Source organism: Micromys minutus (genome assembly GCF_963924665.1).
Source record: "Micromys minutus genome assembly, chromosome: 8".
In the NCBI taxonomy this organism is placed as follows: Eukaryota; Metazoa; Chordata; class Mammalia; order Rodentia; family Muridae; genus Micromys; species Micromys minutus.
In genome coordinates this window covers 58,881,262-58,899,952 of record NC_137977.1, presented here as the reverse complement: position 1 = coordinate 58,899,952, position 18,691 = coordinate 58,881,262, and the positions used below count along the sequence as shown (strand labels likewise).

Below are 18,691 nucleotides of genomic sequence, written 5' to 3'. Positions count from 1 at the left end.
GTTATTGTAACCCTCTAAATATCAGCTTCACCCCACAGGGAAAACAAGATCGTCAGTGGGTAAGAGGAAACCGTTGGGGATGGAGAGTCTATACTGGCAGAGGGGATCCTAGATTCGTTTTTGTTATTAAGATAAAGATATAGAGTCCGCCCACACGACCCATAGGCCCCAATTCGGTGCTTGATAACCCTGTACCCAGGCCTGAGAGACCTCCTCGTCTCACTCTGTCACCAAAGGAAGATTTGTATCCCCTTTTGACCACACCCTCCTATCTCCCTATGAGAACTGAGGACTGCCTGTTCAATCTGCTTGATAGTGCATTTGTTGTTTTAAACCGCTCTAGCCCTGCCGCTACTCAGTCCTGCTGGCTGTGTTTTGCTTCCAATCCCCCTTACTATGAAAGAATAGGTCAGCTATGAAGCTATAATGCTATAAAAGAAAGGGTGAGTGCTGTACAGGTAATGGTCCTAAGACAACAATACCAGATATTACAAGAAGCTGAGGGATCGCTCTAAGATGAGAGCTTTTTACAAAAAGAAAAACGGGGGAATGAAGAGTAAAAAGTTGTCAAAGGACACTGATTCCTTGCCCTAGGGCCCTCGCCTCTGCAAGTAATTACTCCCGGAAGTTTCTTGAGATTTGAGTTCCCAAAATAACCACAGAAGGTCTGGATGACCTCTGTGGAATGTTTCTACGCTCTAGGTGTGCCCGGGTGTACGGCTAAAAAATGTATGATTCTTCCCCTTTGAATTTCCTCATTGCCCCCTTTGAATATCCTCATTCCCCCTGTCCTCCCCCTTTTGTGGTTTTTTGCCTTTATAAGCCCGTTACAAGTTCAGGCCGGGGTCGAACTCCTCTACCCCTGCGTGGTGTATGAGTCTCGACCCCAGCATGCTGGCCTGAGATCTCACTCTGTTTCACTTTCAATAAACTTCCTCGTGCGATTGCAGCAAGTCTGGTCTCAGTGCCTTGCTGTGTGCGTGCCTCTCCTGAGATTTGAGTGAGGGTCTCCCTTCGGGGGTCTTTCATAATCACAAGGCTTGTAAGGCTAAGGAAGAGCTGTGAGTTAGAGGTTGGCTTGAGTTACATGTTGAGTTTGAGGCCAGCTCAGGCCATAGGAACATTTGTCTCAAATCAAAATGAAAATATACTAAAGCCTTTTAGGCAATGCTTAGAGAGCTTCTGGAATGAAAAGCAAGGTACCTCTTTTCAAAGTGAGAAGCAGGTAAAGATATGTAAAACATGCATGTAAGACCCAAATTGAGTCTTATCTATTTGAGGCTCCTATGAATGAGACAAGAGATCGGGGATCAATGTAAAAGCAAGAGGGTTTATCAGTCCAGTGCACTAGAGTGCCCTACATCCAGAGGAGAGGCAATCCCGAAAGGCTGTTACATCAGCAAGGTTATAATTTAAATTGACTGGCTAAGCATATTGACCTTTAAACCTGTTGGTTAGTGAGCATAAGCATCAGGACCCTGTCTGGGACCAAAGGGGTCAGATAGCTATCACTCAGCACATTCTATGATTCTCCTGAGAATTATTTACTTAAGGCAAGTTGCTTAGGCCGAGGTTAGGTGGACCACTGGGCCATTGTTTCAGCACGGGTAGGGAGAAAAAGGAGAATTTAATGAATGTGTAGTGCAGGGGTATCAAAGGTAGAGCATTTCCTACTGTGACTTCTTCATGTATTACATAATTACATATACTTAATATATGTAACTACACACATATGTGAATATATGTAAAAATATATAGGTGTAAAAATATATATGTAAATATATGTAAAATATGTCATATCAATAAATACATAATATGGGTAAATACACATATTACATATATCTAAAATATGTTTATGCATATATACATATACTACATATATGTGATGTGTATACAATATGTAATCCTGTGTGATCTGTAATATTCATGGGTTTTGGAATGTTTTTTTGGCACCAGTTGACTGCAGGAATTTTGACATTACCAGGACAAAGGAAATAAACTCCAGGCAGGAATGTGACTCTGGCCTAGGGCTCAGGAAACAGGCGTGGAATAAGAACATTTACATTTGAAGCTCTGGGCGGGCTCAATGGATGTAGGTGTGGCAGTTCCTTTCTTTCTTGGAAGTCCCTTTTGTCTGTTTCCCAGGTCTAGCAGACTCGTCCCCAAAAACATGTTTACAGGATTTTTGATTAGTGCCTGGTTTGTTCCTTTTTTCAGAACTGATCTTATCTCTCTGCATGCAATTAAAGTGGTTTAAAAGCAGACTGAAAAAATAAAAAGCTCAATTCAGCCTCCGAACTGGCTGGAGTCATGTTATAGTTTTGTCTCATTGTTTTTTTTTTTTCCTTTCAATCCTAGTTCCTGCCGCGGGGAACCTGTTGTTTGACTGAGCTGGACTTGGTCAATGGGTAATTCTATAATTTAAATGAATAGTTGGATAGTTGTTAGTAGCAGTTAAAATAGCTATCAACTTGCCTTTCAGCCTTGAGAGCCATTCCAGCTGGGGTGGAGCTTTTTTTCTCCACCACTGGGAATCTGCACATTCAATACATGCCAGTGTGACCCACGGAAGGCAGCAAAAGTAGTTCTCTGCTGGTCCTGGGCCTGGCAATCTCTGTTTCTTTCTACGAGCATGTTCTCTCTCTAAACAAGTTACCTGACTATTGAAAGACCCCTGCTTAGCAACAATAAATGTCATGTCTGCAAGGCTGTGCACACACGGGGCAGGCTAGGTCAGGGTCCCAGGTGGCTAAGCAAGATACCGGTGGGCAGCCAGCTTACAATAGACAAAGAAAGGGAGACACTCAGACAAGCCCAGCTTTCAAATAAGCCACAGCCCCGACTGGTACCAGGAGTCCTTGGAGCCATATTTCTGCCACAGTTCCCACACTTAGATAAGCCCAAAGCAACTATTCTTGGGAGCCACAACCCGGGCTAGTACCAGGAGCCATGTCCTTAGAGCCATATTTTTGGGCTCACTTTCTGGCCACATTTAAACTAGCCAATTAAAACCCTGTTACTATGCTTCTGCTTCTGGACCTCGCTTCTGCCCCCCAAACCCTATAAAAAGAAACTGTCCCTTGGTCCGGCGTGCTAGTCTTCTGAATAGGCTGTCGCCCATGGACATCTGTGACTAATAAAACCCTCTTGCGACTTGCATCCAGTGGTCTCGGCTGATTCTTGGGTCCTGGGGTCTCCTCAGATAAAGGTCCTCTCGACGAGGGTCTTTCACTATCAGTATTCCAAACCTCAAGCGAGGGAAGTGCTTCAGCTGCTCCCACCGGTGAGATCCCCTACCAGTGAGGCGCACTGCCAATGACAGAAGTTGGTATCTTCAGTGCTTACCGAGCTAAGCCTCCAGGTGGATTCAGCTTCAGTTCATATCTGACTTCAAGCTCATGAACTATCCTGAGCAAGGCCCCTGGTCTGAGCCTTGCCAACTTGCAAAATAAGAGGAAGTAAGATGTTTTACACCATAAATTTTGAATATTTCCAGGTAGCAATAGGGATCTACGGTGCTTCCAGTGGACGGTCTTTTCTCATCTTTTAGTTGAGTGTATATTGGATGCGAAGAGGTGGTAGTTACGAAGACCTTTACAAATCTCCAGCAACAAGCTTTTCAAAGCAGGGAGGAGGGGCTCTCAAGGTGGCTCGGCAGGTAAAGGAGCTTGCCACCTAACCTGATAACTTGAGTTTGTCCCCTAGGACCCATATAGTAGAAGGTGAAAACTGACTTCAACAGTTTGTCCTCTGATTTCCCATGCATGCCATGACAAGCTCACACACACACATACACACATGGGCTGTGTGTGTGCATGTGCTTTAATAAAACAGGCCTCTGGATTTCCAGCCCACAGAGAAAGAGAGAGTGCCAGGTCACCGCCATCAGGACTCAGGACAGGCCCACAGATGGCTGAGCACCTAGCAGAGGCACACAAGCACTCTCCTATCTGAGCCCACAGAGAAGAATCGAGTCACTGGCATCAGAACTCACTGCCTGACTGCAAAGAACCGAACACCCAGGACCAATCTCCCTCCTGAGCCCACAGGCCCTCATACTAACAGGAGAAACAAGCTCCAGTCAGAGACAAGATCGCTTAGAATCACAGATAACAAGATGGCAAGAGGAAAGCACAAGAACGCAAGTAATGGAAACCAAGACATCAAAAGGATCATTCACCATGATCAAGTAGCCTTTATCCCAGGAATGCAGGGATGGTTCAATATACAGAAATCCATCAATGTGATCCACCATATAAACAAACTCAAAGGAGAAAAAATACAAGCATGATCATTTCACTAGATGCTGAGAAAGCATTTGACAAAATTCAACACCCCTTCATGTTAAACATCTTAGAAAAATCAGGAAATTCAAGGCCCATACTTAAACATAATAAAAGCAATATACAGCAAACCAGTAGCCAACATCAAACTAAATGGTGAGAAACTTGAAGCAATTCCACTAAAGTCACAGGCTAGACAAGGCTGCTCACTCTCCCCCTACCTATACAATATAGTACTGGAAGTACTGGCCAGAGAATTTGGCAACAAAAAGAAGTCAAAAAAGATACAAGTCAGAAAGAAAGAAGTCAAAACATCACTATTTGCTAAAGATAAGATAGTATACTTAAGTGATTTCAAAAATTCCACCAGAGAACTCCTACAGCTGATAAACAACTTCAGCAAATTGGCTGATTATAAAATTAACTCAAACAAATCAGTAGTCTTTCTCTACTCAAAGGATTAACATGCTGAGAAAGAAATTAGGGAAAAGAAACCTTTCACAATAGTCACAAACAACATGAAATACGTTGGTGTGACCCTAACTAAGCAAGTGAAAGACCTGTATGATGAGAATTTCAAATCTCTGAAGAAGGACACAGAAGAATATCTCAGAAGATGGAAAGATCTCCCATGTTCATGGATTGGAAGGATCAACGTAATAAAAATGGCCATCTTGCCAAAAGCAATCTACAGATTCAATGCAATCTCCATCAAAATTCCAACTCAATTAATTCTTCATAAAGTTGGAAAGAGAAATTTGCAAACTCATCTGGAATAACCAAAAAAACCTATGATAGTGAAATTTATTCTCAACAATAAAAACTTCTGGAGGAATCACCATCCCTGACCACAAGCTATATTACAAATCAATCGTAATAAAAAGCACATTGTATTGGTACAGAGATAAGAAGATAGATAAGTGGGACAGAATTGAAGACCCATATATGAACCCACACAACTATGGTCACTTGATCTTTGACAAAGGAGCTAAAAACATTCAATGGAAAAAAGATAGTCTCTTCAACAAATGGTGTTGGTTCAACTGGCAGTCAGCATGCAGGAGAATACAAATTGATCCATTCTTATCTCCTTGTACAAAGCTCAAGTCCAAGTGGATCAAAGACCTCTACATAAAACCAGGTACACTGAAACTATTAGAAGAGAAAGTGCGAAAGAGTTTAGAACACATAGGCACAGGGAAAATTTTTCTGAACAGGACACCAATGGCTTATGCTTTAAGATCAAGAATTGACAAATGGGATCTCATGAAATTGCAAAGTTTCTGTAAGGCTAAGGACACTGTGAAGAAGACAAAAATGGCAGCCAACAAATTAGGAAAAGATCTTTACCAATTCTACATCTGATAGAGGGCTAATATCTAATATATACAAAGAACTCAAGTAATTAAACAACCCTATTTTAAAAATGGGGTACAGAGCTGGACAAAGAATTCTCAAATGAGGAATACAAAATGGCTAAGAACCACTTAAGGAAATTCTCAACATCCCTAGTCATCAGGAAAAGGCAAATCAAAACAACCCTGAGATTCTACTTCACATCAATCGGAATGGCTAAGGTCAAAAACTCAGGTGACAACAGATGCTGGTGAGGATGTGGAGAAAGAAGAACACTTCTCCACTATTGGTGGGGTTGTAAGCTGGTACAACCACTTGGGAAATCAGTCTGGCAGTTCCTCAGAAAATTGGACATAGTACTACCTGAAGACCCAACTATTCTACTCCTGGACATACACCCAAAAGATGCCCCAACATATAATAAGGCCACATGCTCCACCATGTTCATAGCAGTCTTATTTATAAAAGCCAGAAGCTAGAAAGGACCAAGATGTCCTTCATCAGAGGAATAGATACAGAAATGTAGTATATTTATACAATGAAGTACTACTCAGCTATTAGAAACAATGGCTTTATGAAATTCCTAGGCAAGTGGTGGAACTAGAGACTATCATCCTGAATAAGGTAACCCAGTCACAAATGAACACACATGCTATGCACTCACTGACAAATGGATAGTAGCCCCAGAAAGATTAAAAAACCCAAGAAATAATTTACAGACCTTATGAAACTCAAAAAGAAGAAAGGCTAAAATGTGGATGCCTCAATCCTTCTTAGAAGAGAGAATAAAACATGCACAAGAGGAAATACAAGATCAAATAGAGGAGCAGGGATTGCTGAAAAGATCATTCAGAGGCTGTCTCACCTTGGGATCCACCCCATATACAGTCACCAAACCCAAGCACTATTGCTGATGTCAAGAAGTACTTATTGGCAGGAACTGAAAGGCCAGGATAAATCATGACCCCCTAACAGGTAAAATAGAAGACCCCTATCAAGTAAAATAGAACCAAAAATGAGGGCTAGCCAGTTCAGCAATTCTATTTTTCTATTCCAGAAACTGGCTGACCATAAAAAATTTATGACCTCAAGGTTAGGGTAACTCTGTTCCAGGAACTGACTGACCATAAAACCGTAAAAGTTGTAAACAATCTTGAAAAACTGAGTATTTCTCTTGTGATTGTCACTGGTATTTTTGCTTTCTCCAATGACTCCCTTACCCCTTGGGTTGTGGATTTTTCCTTTAAAAACCCCTTCTTCCTGCCACTCGGGGTCAGACTCCTCTACCACTGTGTGGAATACGAGTCTCGACCCCAGTGTACTAATTCCTGTCAATAAACCTCGTTTAATTACAGCAAGGACAGTCTCTCATGAGTTCTTGGGGGGTCGTGTCATCTCAAGACTTGAGTGAGAGTCTCCCAGCTCTGGGTGTCTTTCAGACCCAGATAGAGATGCCTTTTCAGGGGTTCTTTCAGAATCATACAGATACAGCTGAACATGCTTGCAGCTAAACACTGGACAGAACACCTAGACACCAATGAAGGAGTTAAATAAAGGACTGAAGGAGCTGAAAGGGGTTGCAAACTCATGGAAATAACAACATTATCATCCAACCAAACCCTCCAAAATTCCCATGAAGTAAAACACCAACCACTGAGCACACATTGAGACACCTATGGCTTCAGCTGCATATGTAGCAGAATGATAGCAGTGTCTGGCATCAGTGTGAGAAGAGGCCTTTGGTCCAGTGAGGGTATGTTTTCCCAGTGTAGGGGAATGCCAAGGCACTGAGATGGAGAGGGTTATCAAGAGAGAATGCATCTTTATGGAGACAAGTGGAAAGGAAGAGGGGATAGGAGTGGGGTGGATGAAGGGGATAACATTTGAAATGTAAATACAGAGAGTATCTAATTAAAAAAAAAAAACAGGCCTGTGGAACAGAAACAGTCAAAGTCAACAGCATAGGTTACATACCTTTTTTTTTTATCAGACTACAAAAAGGCTAAGATACAAAATCATACTCTTCTAGGAAAAAAATAAGAACATATTTCCATATACCAAGTATCATGAATGAACATAAAGGCCCCCTCTCCAAGGCAGAGAGGATGTCTGAATGAGAGGAGGTGGGCCATCTTCCTCTGCTGCACGCTGGGAAGGTAGTAAGAAAAGGCTACAGGAGACAGTGGCCAGCGTTTTCCTGTGAGTCTGACTGGGTAGTCATAAGCATGACTTGGTGTCTCTGTTCTGTGCCAGGTGTCTTTCTCAGTCACTCTCCATCTCTCTCCATGTTATTTATTGAGGCAGGGTCACTTGTTGAACTTAGAGCTCACCACGTGGTGAGTGTAGCCAGTGAGCTGGCCCGGAGATCACCTATCTTTTGGGTCCACGTGCTGCCAGCTTTTATGTGGGTTCTTTGGTTTGGTCTAGGCCTCGGGCTTCTTCCCCAAGCACCTTACCATCCACTGAGCCACCTCCCCAGCACCCCAGCCTGGTAGTAGACACCTTTAACTAGAACCTTCTTGGAAGTCCTGTGATCAGTGGACCCTGGCGGCAATATTGGGACCTCAGCCGGCTCCTGCGTTCCAGTCATGAGGTTATTACCTATTTGTACTACCTCACTGAAACTTGGAAGCTGTGAGGGGAAAGAACCTCTTTAGAGAGAAAAAGACTTGGTGATGGAGGATAAAACCGTGAAGACAGGATAAGGACAGCTGTCTGCAAACCCTTGCGTAACTCCTGAAATGGAAGAAAAGAAGAATCTCTCCTTGTGTAGGAAACATGGAGGTCCTTGTGCTCACAGATAAGCTCTAAGAGAACCAGAAATGTTCAAGACATGGTGCTGTCTCTTCAAAGGGAGTCATATGTGACCTCTTTTCTGCCCAGAAGAGTAGACGCAGACATGGTTAAAAGCCCCCTGGCCTTTGTGCTGTCTGTGTGGCTGAGATTGCTGGCTCCTCACCCAGACCCTCATTATGGGCTTGTTTTATTTTTGGTTTTGGTTTGGTTTTTTCAGTCAATCCATAGAACCCATGTCTATGGAGTGTGTCACGTATGTTTACAAAGACTTTCGGCATCGACCTGTCTTGAGCTTTGCTGTGCACATGGAGCAGAGTTAAATAGCACCAGGACATTTTTCAACAAATTGTGCTGTGCTTGAGTGTGCCTAAAATAATCAGTCTCGAAGTTCAAGCCTGCTTTCTTCCCTCCCATGGATCATTAACTCTGTAGGCCATGGTGAACACAGAACTCCCCCCTCACCTCCCCCCCCCAGCCCCTGAAAATTTGTAAGTTCTTTACTTCAGGTATTTGTTAGAAATTATAGAAAACATTACTTGAGGGGAGGGGGGACACAGAGGGAGAAAGAAGCTCAGCTGTGGCTCTTCAGTGCAAAGGGGGAAACTCCTTGAAAGAATAATGTGGTGACAAGGCAGGTTACTTGCTCTGGGGTTTGACAGCAGCTGAGGCAGCTTGAAAAACAGCATCAGCATATTGCCTCCCCCATTCCCCCCACCAACTGCCCACCCCTGCTTCCTCTTCATGTTCCCTCCTGCCTGCACCAGGCCCACACCAGGCAGTGCCAACTGTCAATGGAGCTGGAAAACATCCATGGTTAACAAGGTCTTACTAAAAGCCCTGGAAGGGGGAGGAGGATAGCACAAAGGGAAAAGCAAGAAGTGGAAGGAAATCCTGAGGTTTCCTCACATCAGCCAGTGTGAAGACCTCCAAAGGACCATAGATAGAGATGACTATAGTCTATGGTGACAAGCAACCATCTGGGAGACTGCTTCCCCCACCCCCAACAGTTCTGTGAAACCAGGCCTGCACTGGAGTGCTACGTTCAGTTCCTGGACTTAGTGGTAGAATATGAAATTACTCCTGATGAAAACCTTCAGGCAAAGGGGAAGGAAATAATGACCAAGTACCTTACTCCAAAGTTCCCAGTTTTCATTGCCCAAGTTGGACAGGACCTGGTCTCCCAGACATAGAAGACATTCTTTGCTGTTTGTGCTCAGTCTGTCCACAACTACTTGAAGGGAGACCCTTCCCACGAGTGCCTAAACAGCATGGATTTTGACCATTTTCTGCAGTGGAAATGGTCAGAAAAACAACCAGTGATCAAAAATACTTTATGGCAGTGCCGGGAGCTAACAGAATAAAGAAATTCCCTTAGCCTGAGAGCTGACAGAATTAAGAAACTTCCTTAGCCCGAGTAACTCCCTTTTACATAGATCTCAGCCTAGGTTTGTGTTTCCCACAGTAAAGGCCTTTTCCCAGAAAGGAGGTGATCTCACTTTGGTCATGTAGCTAGCCAAGTAGAAAGATCACCTAGGCAATGGATCCTGCTTGGCAAAACATTCCCTCCTGCACCTAGGTCATTCCCCTCCTCAAGTAAGTCTTCACAAAGGGTATTGTGAGAAATCCTTTAACTGGAAAGTTCCCTTAGTTCCATGCCTTGTTTTCCCATGCCTTATTTCTTTCTACCCATAAAACGAGCATGTGAAAAAATAAAAATTTGTCAGTTTGATCAGACCACTTGACTTGCTGGTCTTCTTCACACCTCTTGCTCCCCCTTTCTCGTCTAGGTGACCCCGGGTTCCCGTTGACTGTCCCTCGGGTTGGGGCATGGCAGTACTGATTGCAGGGCAAAGGGAGCTTTGGAGAGGTCTGTGCCTGCCAGGGTGGGGCCACTGGTAAAATGTATGCTTGCAAACGCTTAGAGAAGAGGATCAAAAGAGGAAAGGCAAGTCCATAGCACTCAACGAAAAGCAGATTGTTGAGAAGGTCAACAGCCAGTGTGTGGTCAACCTGCCTATGCTCATGACACCAAAGATGCACTGTGCCTGGTTTTGACCATTATGAATGGGGGTGATCTGAAGTTTCACATCTACAACACGGGCAACTATGTTGTAGCTTTTGAGGAAGAGTGAGCCTTCTTTTATACAGCCGAGATCCTCTGTGGTCGGGAAGACTTACACCGTGAGAACATCTACAGGGATCTAAAACCAGGAAGCATCTTGCTGGATGATTGTGGCCACATCAGGATCTCAGACCTAGGACTGGCCGTGAAGATCTCCGAGGTAGGCTTTACCGGTGGCCTGGTAAGGCACTGTTTGCTACATGGCTGCAGAAGTTCTGAACAACCAGCGATATGGCCTGAGACCTGACTGCTGATCCCTGGGCTGCCTCATCTATGAGGTGATCGAGGATCAGTTACCATTTGAGGCTGCAAGGAGAAGGTGAAACAGGAAGAGGTGGATCGATCGCAGGGTGCTGGAGACTGAGGAGCTGTATTCCCCCAAATTCTCTGAAGAAGTGAAGTCCATCTGCAACACACTGCTTACCAACGACTCGAAGCAGAGGCTGGGCTGCCAGGAGGAGGGGGCTGCCGAGGCCAAGAGGCACCCTGTCTTCAGGAACATGAACTTTAGGCGCCTGGAAGCTGGGATGTTGGACCCTCCCTTCAGTCTAGATCCCCAGGCTGTATACTGCAAGGATGTGCTGGGTGGACATCGAGCACTTCTCCACTCTAAACGGTGTCAACCTGAACCACACGGATGATGACTTCTACTCCAGATTCTCCACGGGCTCTGTGCCGATCCCATGGCAAATGAATTGATAGACACAAAGCACTTCAAGGAGGTGAATGTGTTCGGACCTATCAATACTCTCTCACAGGATCTGAACAGAAGCCAGCTTCCAGAACTGCCAAAGAAAGGGCTGTTCCATAGACTCTTCAGATGTCAGCACCAAAACAATCCCAAGAGTTTACCTACTCCTAAGACCAGTTGTAATCACCACATAAATTCAGAACACATCAATTCAAACTCTACCAGAAGCAGCTAGTTTCAGCTCTGGCCTTGAAGTCAACAGTGGAACCAGGTCAGTGCCTTCTGCGTGGAAGCAGAACTTGTAACCAGCGGAAGAGGTTCCCACTGTGGCTCAGCAGCCAGGAAAGCCCCACTGGGAACCAGGACCGGATACAGTTCCCCCAGTAACAAACCTCCAAGTTTCTCAAAGAAGTTTCCACTCAGGTCTGTTTGTCAAGCTACGGTGCACTATAATTTATCTTGTTGAACATTGCAATAGAAACCCAATGAGCTATGACAGTTTGCATGGATTTCAATAGCATCCTAACTGTGGAGAGTGGGTGTGGCGATATGGCACAAGATGGCGCTTGGGACTCCAGCCAAGTCTTGTGACTGGCCCCTGCCTTTCTCCCACTCCCGAATACAGCCACGCCATTCCGTTAAGCTGTGCAGGCGCTCCCATGATGCCAGATCAGGCCAGATGACTTAGACCTATGAACTGCAGCCATGCAACATGGACTGAGGAGGTGGAGTTGAGAGAGGATAAAAGGGACTGTGCTTGGGGGCAGAGAGAGAGATTTTCACTTGCACGCTGTAAGGTTCCTGAATAAACCGCTTTGAAAAGAATGCTGTGTTGTCCCTCCTTTTCTGCTGGTTGGAGATGGTAGCGACACCTAACTAGAACTGAATTTTCTCTTTCTTATTTTTAAAGGGAAACTTTGAAAATTTCTCTATTGTCTCTGTTTACATTTTGTATATTTGTATTTAAATGAAAGTCGGACTTTTAAAAAAGAGAAAACATTACTTAATTATTTTGAACATTTTTTTGCTGAGTCTTTTTTTAACAATTATTTATTTATTCACTGTGTGTGAGTACACTGTAGCTGTCCTAAGACACACCAGAAGAGAGCATTGGATCCCATTACAGATGGTTGTGAGCCACCATGTGGTGCTAGAAATTGAACTCAGGACCTCTGGAAGAGCAGTCAGTGCTCTTAATGGCTGCACCATCTCTCCAGCCCCCTACCTAACTTCTTTTTTTAATCCTTGCAAGTTTTATGTTTATAAGATGTTCATCCAGCTTAAAAACCAGTGTGTATGTTCAGACACACCATGACAGTAGAATTTAATTTTACCAATACAGTTTGTGCCTATTTTTGTATGAAATCTTATGATTTGTTCTGATGCTCTGAAGAACCAGTGTGGCACTGATATGAAATAATCAGTAATATATGGATTAATGGTGCATCACCCTCTATGCCACAGATACATTTTTGTCCATAACAAAAAGATAATAGAGAGGACACAGTCGTACCTGGCATAGTCTTCCATGTTCTCCTGGTGAAGCACCTTCAGGCTTTCGTTTATGCGCTGTTCATGCAGAGCAAGTTCTTCTTGTTCTTTGAGTTTTCGCTGCACTGAGAAAGGTAAGAGAAGTTCTGTGACAGATAATTTTTCTCTTTCCAAACAAGACATACTGCTGGTCACTTTCTGGGCCACATCATCTTTAGAACTGTTAGGAAGGATGTTGGATCAAGACTGGAGAAGGACCAGTGAGGTGGCTTAGAGGAGACAGGTTGAAGGTTTGATCCTTGGGATGGAAACATGGGGGAAGAAAAAACTGACTCATAAATTGTCCTCTGACTTCTACAAGTGTCATGGTGTGTACATGTTTGCATGCCCCACACTGCCAACCTCCAACGTACATGCACTCCAAGACAAAGAAATAAATGAATATAATGAGAGAATTTTAAAAAAATAAGGGAAGAGAGAAGTACGAACGACATATAGTTGTACACCTGTAGTTCTAGGTATTTGGAAAGCTGTAAATAAATAATGACCCATCCAGCAGGTCAGGTTATCCAGAGTCCTGAAGAGGCCTTCGTCCTGAAAGTCATGGGGGTGAGAAAGAAAGGAAGCCAAGCACATAAAGAATGACACAGAGTCAGTCTGGATGGTGTCAAGGCTTCATTGAGGGTTTGGTGCTTACAGCTTATATGGGCTGGGCAAAAAGGGGGAAGCAGGGTGCAGTGGAATTTTTACAGCATCTTAGTGATAAGGAAAAGGGTGGTCCTGCAGTTACAGGTTAACAGTCAGGTATGTGTTTCAGGATATCTTATCTTGCCACCTGGCAGCTAATCTCCACAGAACCTCAGTGTGGTGTTTCTCGGAAATGTCAGGCTCTCACGGGTGGGGGTGTAGGTACAGCTAGTAAAGCATTGAGCAGTTCTAAAGTGGCTGCTGTGCAGCCATTTTCTTAAGCATGGTTCTCAGGCATGGCTCCCTACAAAATAAAAGGGAAGCCCTTCTCTCCAGGAACAAAGCTTCTCACACACCGTGATCCAAACAGACTTATTCTCATTATATTCTGAAAAAATCTATGAGTGGCCTTTTTCATACCGGGTCAAAACGTATCAAGGCCATGCTTGCTTGTCAAAGACCAGGCAAGATGGTCCCTTCATCCCCAATGCCTATGGTCCATCCCTGGCCTTGGAACCCTACTCTGACCTACTAGCCATAAGCAGTCTAGCACAAGGTAGACTTAATAAAACAACCCCATCTTTTCCCTCTACTCCTCCCATCTTAAGTTTGGTAAACTTTGACGATATTAATGATACTCTGTTATGCTTACAGACAGGAACTTAGTATGGCTGTCCTCTAAGAGGCTCTACCTGACAGGTGCCTGAGACAGATGCAGAGACCCACAGCCAAACATTGCATGGATCTTAAGTTGGGGGAAGGACTGAGAGCACTGAAATGAATAGGAACTCCACTGGAAGTCCAACCTTACGAGTGCCTTTTATACATTTTTTAGAGGGCAGGTTTACAGTAAACAGCAACTAGGCACTTGGTGATAGGTAGCTAGGCTGACCTTTTGGCTGACTGGCTGGGCAGGTATCGGATCATCCTGGGAAAGTACCTTTGTTCCCCAGAGGGCCCAGGTGGCCTTTGGCCAGCACATTTTTGTGGTTTTTCTGAGAAGTGTTTTGTCAGAGTCATTTCTGGGAAACCCATCCTGGAGCGGAGACAATGAAACTCTCCCTTGGGACCTAATGCCCTTCCCTGGAACCATCTCAGTATCGGGTCAGAGTGGCTTAATCTTACATTAAGTGTGCACACATTCACATGCACACGTCCACATTCACACACACAAGCCAAAACACTATTTTTAAATAGTTTTTTTTAATTAAAAAATGAAGTTAAAAGGGTCCGTCTAGGACTGGAGAGATGGCTCAGTGGTTAAGAGCACTGACTGCTCTTCCAGAAGTTCTGAGTTCAAATCCCAGCAACCACATGGTGGCTCACAACCATCTGTAATGAGATCTGATGCCCTCTTCTGGTGTGTCTGAAGACATCTACAGTGTACTTATATAATAAATAAAAGCATCTTTTAATAATTAAAAAAAAAGGATTCATCTTTTGTTGCCTCTAAGAAACATACCTTATCATTAAGGATATATACCATTGGGATTCTATAAAGCCCAACCCTCAGTTACCTAGCAACAGCCAGGTATACCCCACCCCTCAATTACCCCGAAGTAGCCAGGTATGCTCCGCCCCAGTGACCTGACACTATAAAAGGGGCTGCTTGACCCCTCCTCTCTCTCTCTTGCTCTTTTGCAGTCTTCTTCTCCCACCCCTACCCCTCCTCTTCCCCTTCCCATCCCCCCTCTCCCTCCATGTGCTTAAGGACGGCCTCTTCTCCTCTACCCCTCTACTTCTCTAATCCTCTCTCTCTCTGCCTCTACTACCCTCTTAACTCTTCCATGACTTAAATAAACTGTATTCTGTACTATACTGTCACTGTCGTGTGGCTGGTTCCTCAGGGGAAAGGATTCCAGAGTGGCCCCCCCAGAGGCATCTCCCTTGCCCCAGGTCTCGCCGCACTTCCATGGGCCATATGCACCCCACTCTCTTCATCCTTTTCCCTAACATCTTCTAACAACACTGATGCTCTGTGACTTTTCTTTTCAGTGGTACCCCATGTGAGAAGATTAGATTTCCTCTCGACGAGATATCCCTTTTTCCTTTCATTCTGTGGCTCTTAACAACACCCCATGTGAGGAGATTAGATTTCCTCATGACCAGGTTTGCCGACCCCATTTGCCGACCCGGTTTGCCGAAATTCAAGAAAATGCAGGTTCGAATCCCGACGCTCACTAGCCCAAGACCTGGTAAGCTCCTATTAATTTACAGTAAACAGAAAACAAACTGCACTCCCTTGCTAATGATCCAACGTACAGATTCCCTGGTCTGCTGTCTGTTACCCTGTTTGCTGTGTGAAGAGCAGGTCTGGCCCCACCCCTAGCCTCCCCTTGGGACTCTATTTGCTAAACCTAGCTGTTCCCATCCCACATGTGCTTTCTCTGTACCCGTCTCTGTCTCAGACTCTGTCTGCTGGGAGCTGGTGAGCAGGCATCTGGTCCCACGGGAGGCCCAGCCTGCGGCAGGAATCCAGAGCTAATCAGAGTTTAGAGCCTGCCAGTAGGCGGGCTTCCTGGAAGCAGCAGCAGCCAGGGACACCACGCCTGCAGAAGCCGCGAGTGGGCCGAGTGCCCCACTCCTGGGGGGGCCAGTGAGGATGGTGGCGATTGGGTTTCTGCAGGGACCCTGGCCCTGCTGTCAGTCCCTAGGGAAACCATGATAGCAGACCTCCTGGTAAGCAGCAGCTTAGCCTATTACACACGTGGTCCGCGCCACCATGGTGATAGCACAGGTACTTCCCCGCCCACCAAGGAATGGGGTGGCACTGCCCCTGGTCGAAACCACACTTGCCCTACCACCACAGAACCACACCCCCTCCCTGTATGTGAGTGCCTCCAGTGCCCTAACTGCACTCTCTCACCTGTGTGCAATACTGCCTGTCTCAAACATGTTTTATTTCCCTTCACTATTTTCAGTCTTTTTCTGCTTGCTGAATTGACAGCTAAGGTAACTGCAGCATAACAACCAAAAAAAAAAAAAAAAAAAAAAGCAGATTTCTATTTTCTAAAAAGTAGTTCTACAGATACGACTGGTTACTTTCTTACGTAAACTCAGGTTTCATTAATGCTTCATGTTTCCTTTTGCTAAGCTTCCTTATCCACTATATATAATTCTTGCTCCTTCTGCTCCACAAAAGCTCATCTTAAAAATGTTTATCTTGTTAACTCATGTTGTTATCTCTTTTATAAACTTATGAGCTACAGGAAACCCACTCAGATCTACCTACCTCCAATGAACCAAATAAGACTCCACCCAGATAAGTACATCTGCCCAAAGCTCACTACCTATTCTAAAGGGTGGGACTCCTCTAGATTTCAAATGTACAGCTAAATATTTTTCTTTCTTTTCATGACTATAGCTCCCACCGTGTGGGCAACTGGGATAGATAAACCACATACCACACGGTTTCACTTTTCCTGATACCAGATTGTGGCTAAAGTTCCCGTACAAACACCGACAGACTGATAGGGATTAACACTCCAGTTGGCAAAGAGAATCCCTGAATTACCAAATAAGGTCTGGCCAGCCTTTGCAGGCAAAGAGGGTTAATTCACTATAGCCATAGTTTTGAGACAGACATTGACCATTGAGAAGCTCCCTTCAGGAGTGCCCTTCAGTTTATCCCTTCCCCCAGGGCTCTAGCAGCCGGTTCACTCAGCTGAAGACCAGGCCTGGCAAGGGCACTCTCTGCCAGATCCGGGATCTGGCGAAGCCACCAGGAGTCCAAGTGACAACTTGAGACCCCTGTGTATAGGCAAAACTTATTCTACTGAGTTTTATCCACTGGGACGCTGGTTTGAGATACCTTGGTAGCTCCTCCCCTTCTTCCTTCCCAATGGGTAACACAACGTCTCAAAACAAATCACCAGGCTCCCCACTGGGGTGTCTCCTGGAAAATTTCAAATCTCTAAAACTGACACCTCAGCTAAAGAAATCTAAATTGGTACACCTCTGCAACAATGTTTGGACTCAGTATCCACTAGATAATGGCCACAAAATGGCACCCTAGACTCACTGATTTTATGAGACCTTCACTCATACAGCCAGTGATCTGGTAAATGGAAAGAGGTTTCCTGTGTACAGGCATTTATCTACCTCCACTCTAACCCTTCTCTGTGTTCTTGTAACTCCACCCAACTCTTTTTAGCAATAAGGCAAACAGCAGATGACACCACAATTCTTTATCCAGCCAATGAGCCATCCTCTCTCCACTGCAAAATCCAGACCACTGCCTCAGCTCCTACTCATGCTACTCTAAGCTTTTCAAAACCCTCCCCTCCATGGCCAGACTCACATGTGGACGTGGACATGCCACCCGGCCTCAAGCACTGCTGTCAATGCCCCTTCTCCCCCTATCTTATCCTCTTCTGCACCACAATCTTATAGTTTGTCGTTCTGTGCTTTACATATGATTCTTACTAATAATTTACTTCCTGAGGAAAGCAGGTGAGTTTGGGAGCAGAAAGAATGCATGCAGACGAGATCCATCAAACAGATGGACACTAACTTAGACCCTGAAAACCACGAAGGTAAACAACTGCTAATGACCTATTTCTTTTCCCAGAGCTACCCCAATATAAGAGACTAGCTTAAAAGCTAGAGGGGGGGACCCCTAACTCCACAGGCAGAAGTCTTGGTGCTGGCCTTTAAAGTGTACCATGGGAAAGGTAAAAAAGCTCACAAACAAATACCATATGCACCAGAATAGTTAAATGAACTCATAAGTCAATAGACCTAACAGATATCTACAGACTATTAGACCAAAACATAAAAAAGAAAAAAAAAAAAATGCACATTTGTCTCAGCCACATAGTATGTTCTCCAAGTAGGCCACATTTTAGGACAAGAAGCAAGCCTTAACAAACACAGGGAGTTGGAAATAATAGTCTGTACTCTGTCTGACTATCATAGAATCAAGTTAGATATCAATACAATATGCACATCACAATACACACACACACACACACACACACACACACACACACACACACACACGGATATTCGACAACTCAACAAAATATTAGTGAACAATAATTGGATCGCCATAGAAAGAAAGGATATTTAAAGCATTCTAGAAATGAGAGAAAACAAAACCACAGTGTTCTAAAGTCCAAGGGACACAATGAAGACAGCTCTAAGAGAGAAAGAGTCATGTTGTCTACAAAAATAGATATTTTGACTTCTTTTCTGTTTATATCCATTCATTTCCTTTTCTTGTCTTACTGCTCTAGATAAAACTTCACCCAAAAACTCCCTTAA

The 18,691-nt window shown here is 44.4% G+C and overlaps 1 protein-coding gene and 1 pseudogene across 2 annotated transcripts in view; one reads left to right on the top strand and one right to left on the bottom strand.

Moving 5' to 3' along the window:
- CFAP53 (cilia and flagella associated protein 53) overlaps positions 1–18,691 on the bottom strand; it is a gene marked incomplete at both ends in the record, with an annotated part of 105,964 nt that overhangs the window by 45,279 nt on the left and 41,994 nt on the right. The window contains one exon of the mRNA XM_080919756.1: positions 12,762–12,864. Coding sequence (XP_080775882.1) covers positions 12,762–12,864 — 103 coding nt within the window. The remainder of the gene's footprint in view (positions 1–12,761; positions 12,865–18,691) is intronic.
- Positions 9,227–11,483, top strand: LOC308423114 (G protein-coupled receptor kinase 5-like; annotated as a pseudogene). Its single transcript has 2 exons — positions 9,227–9,787; positions 10,282–11,483. The product of its transcript is annotated as a G protein-coupled receptor kinase 5-like (transcript).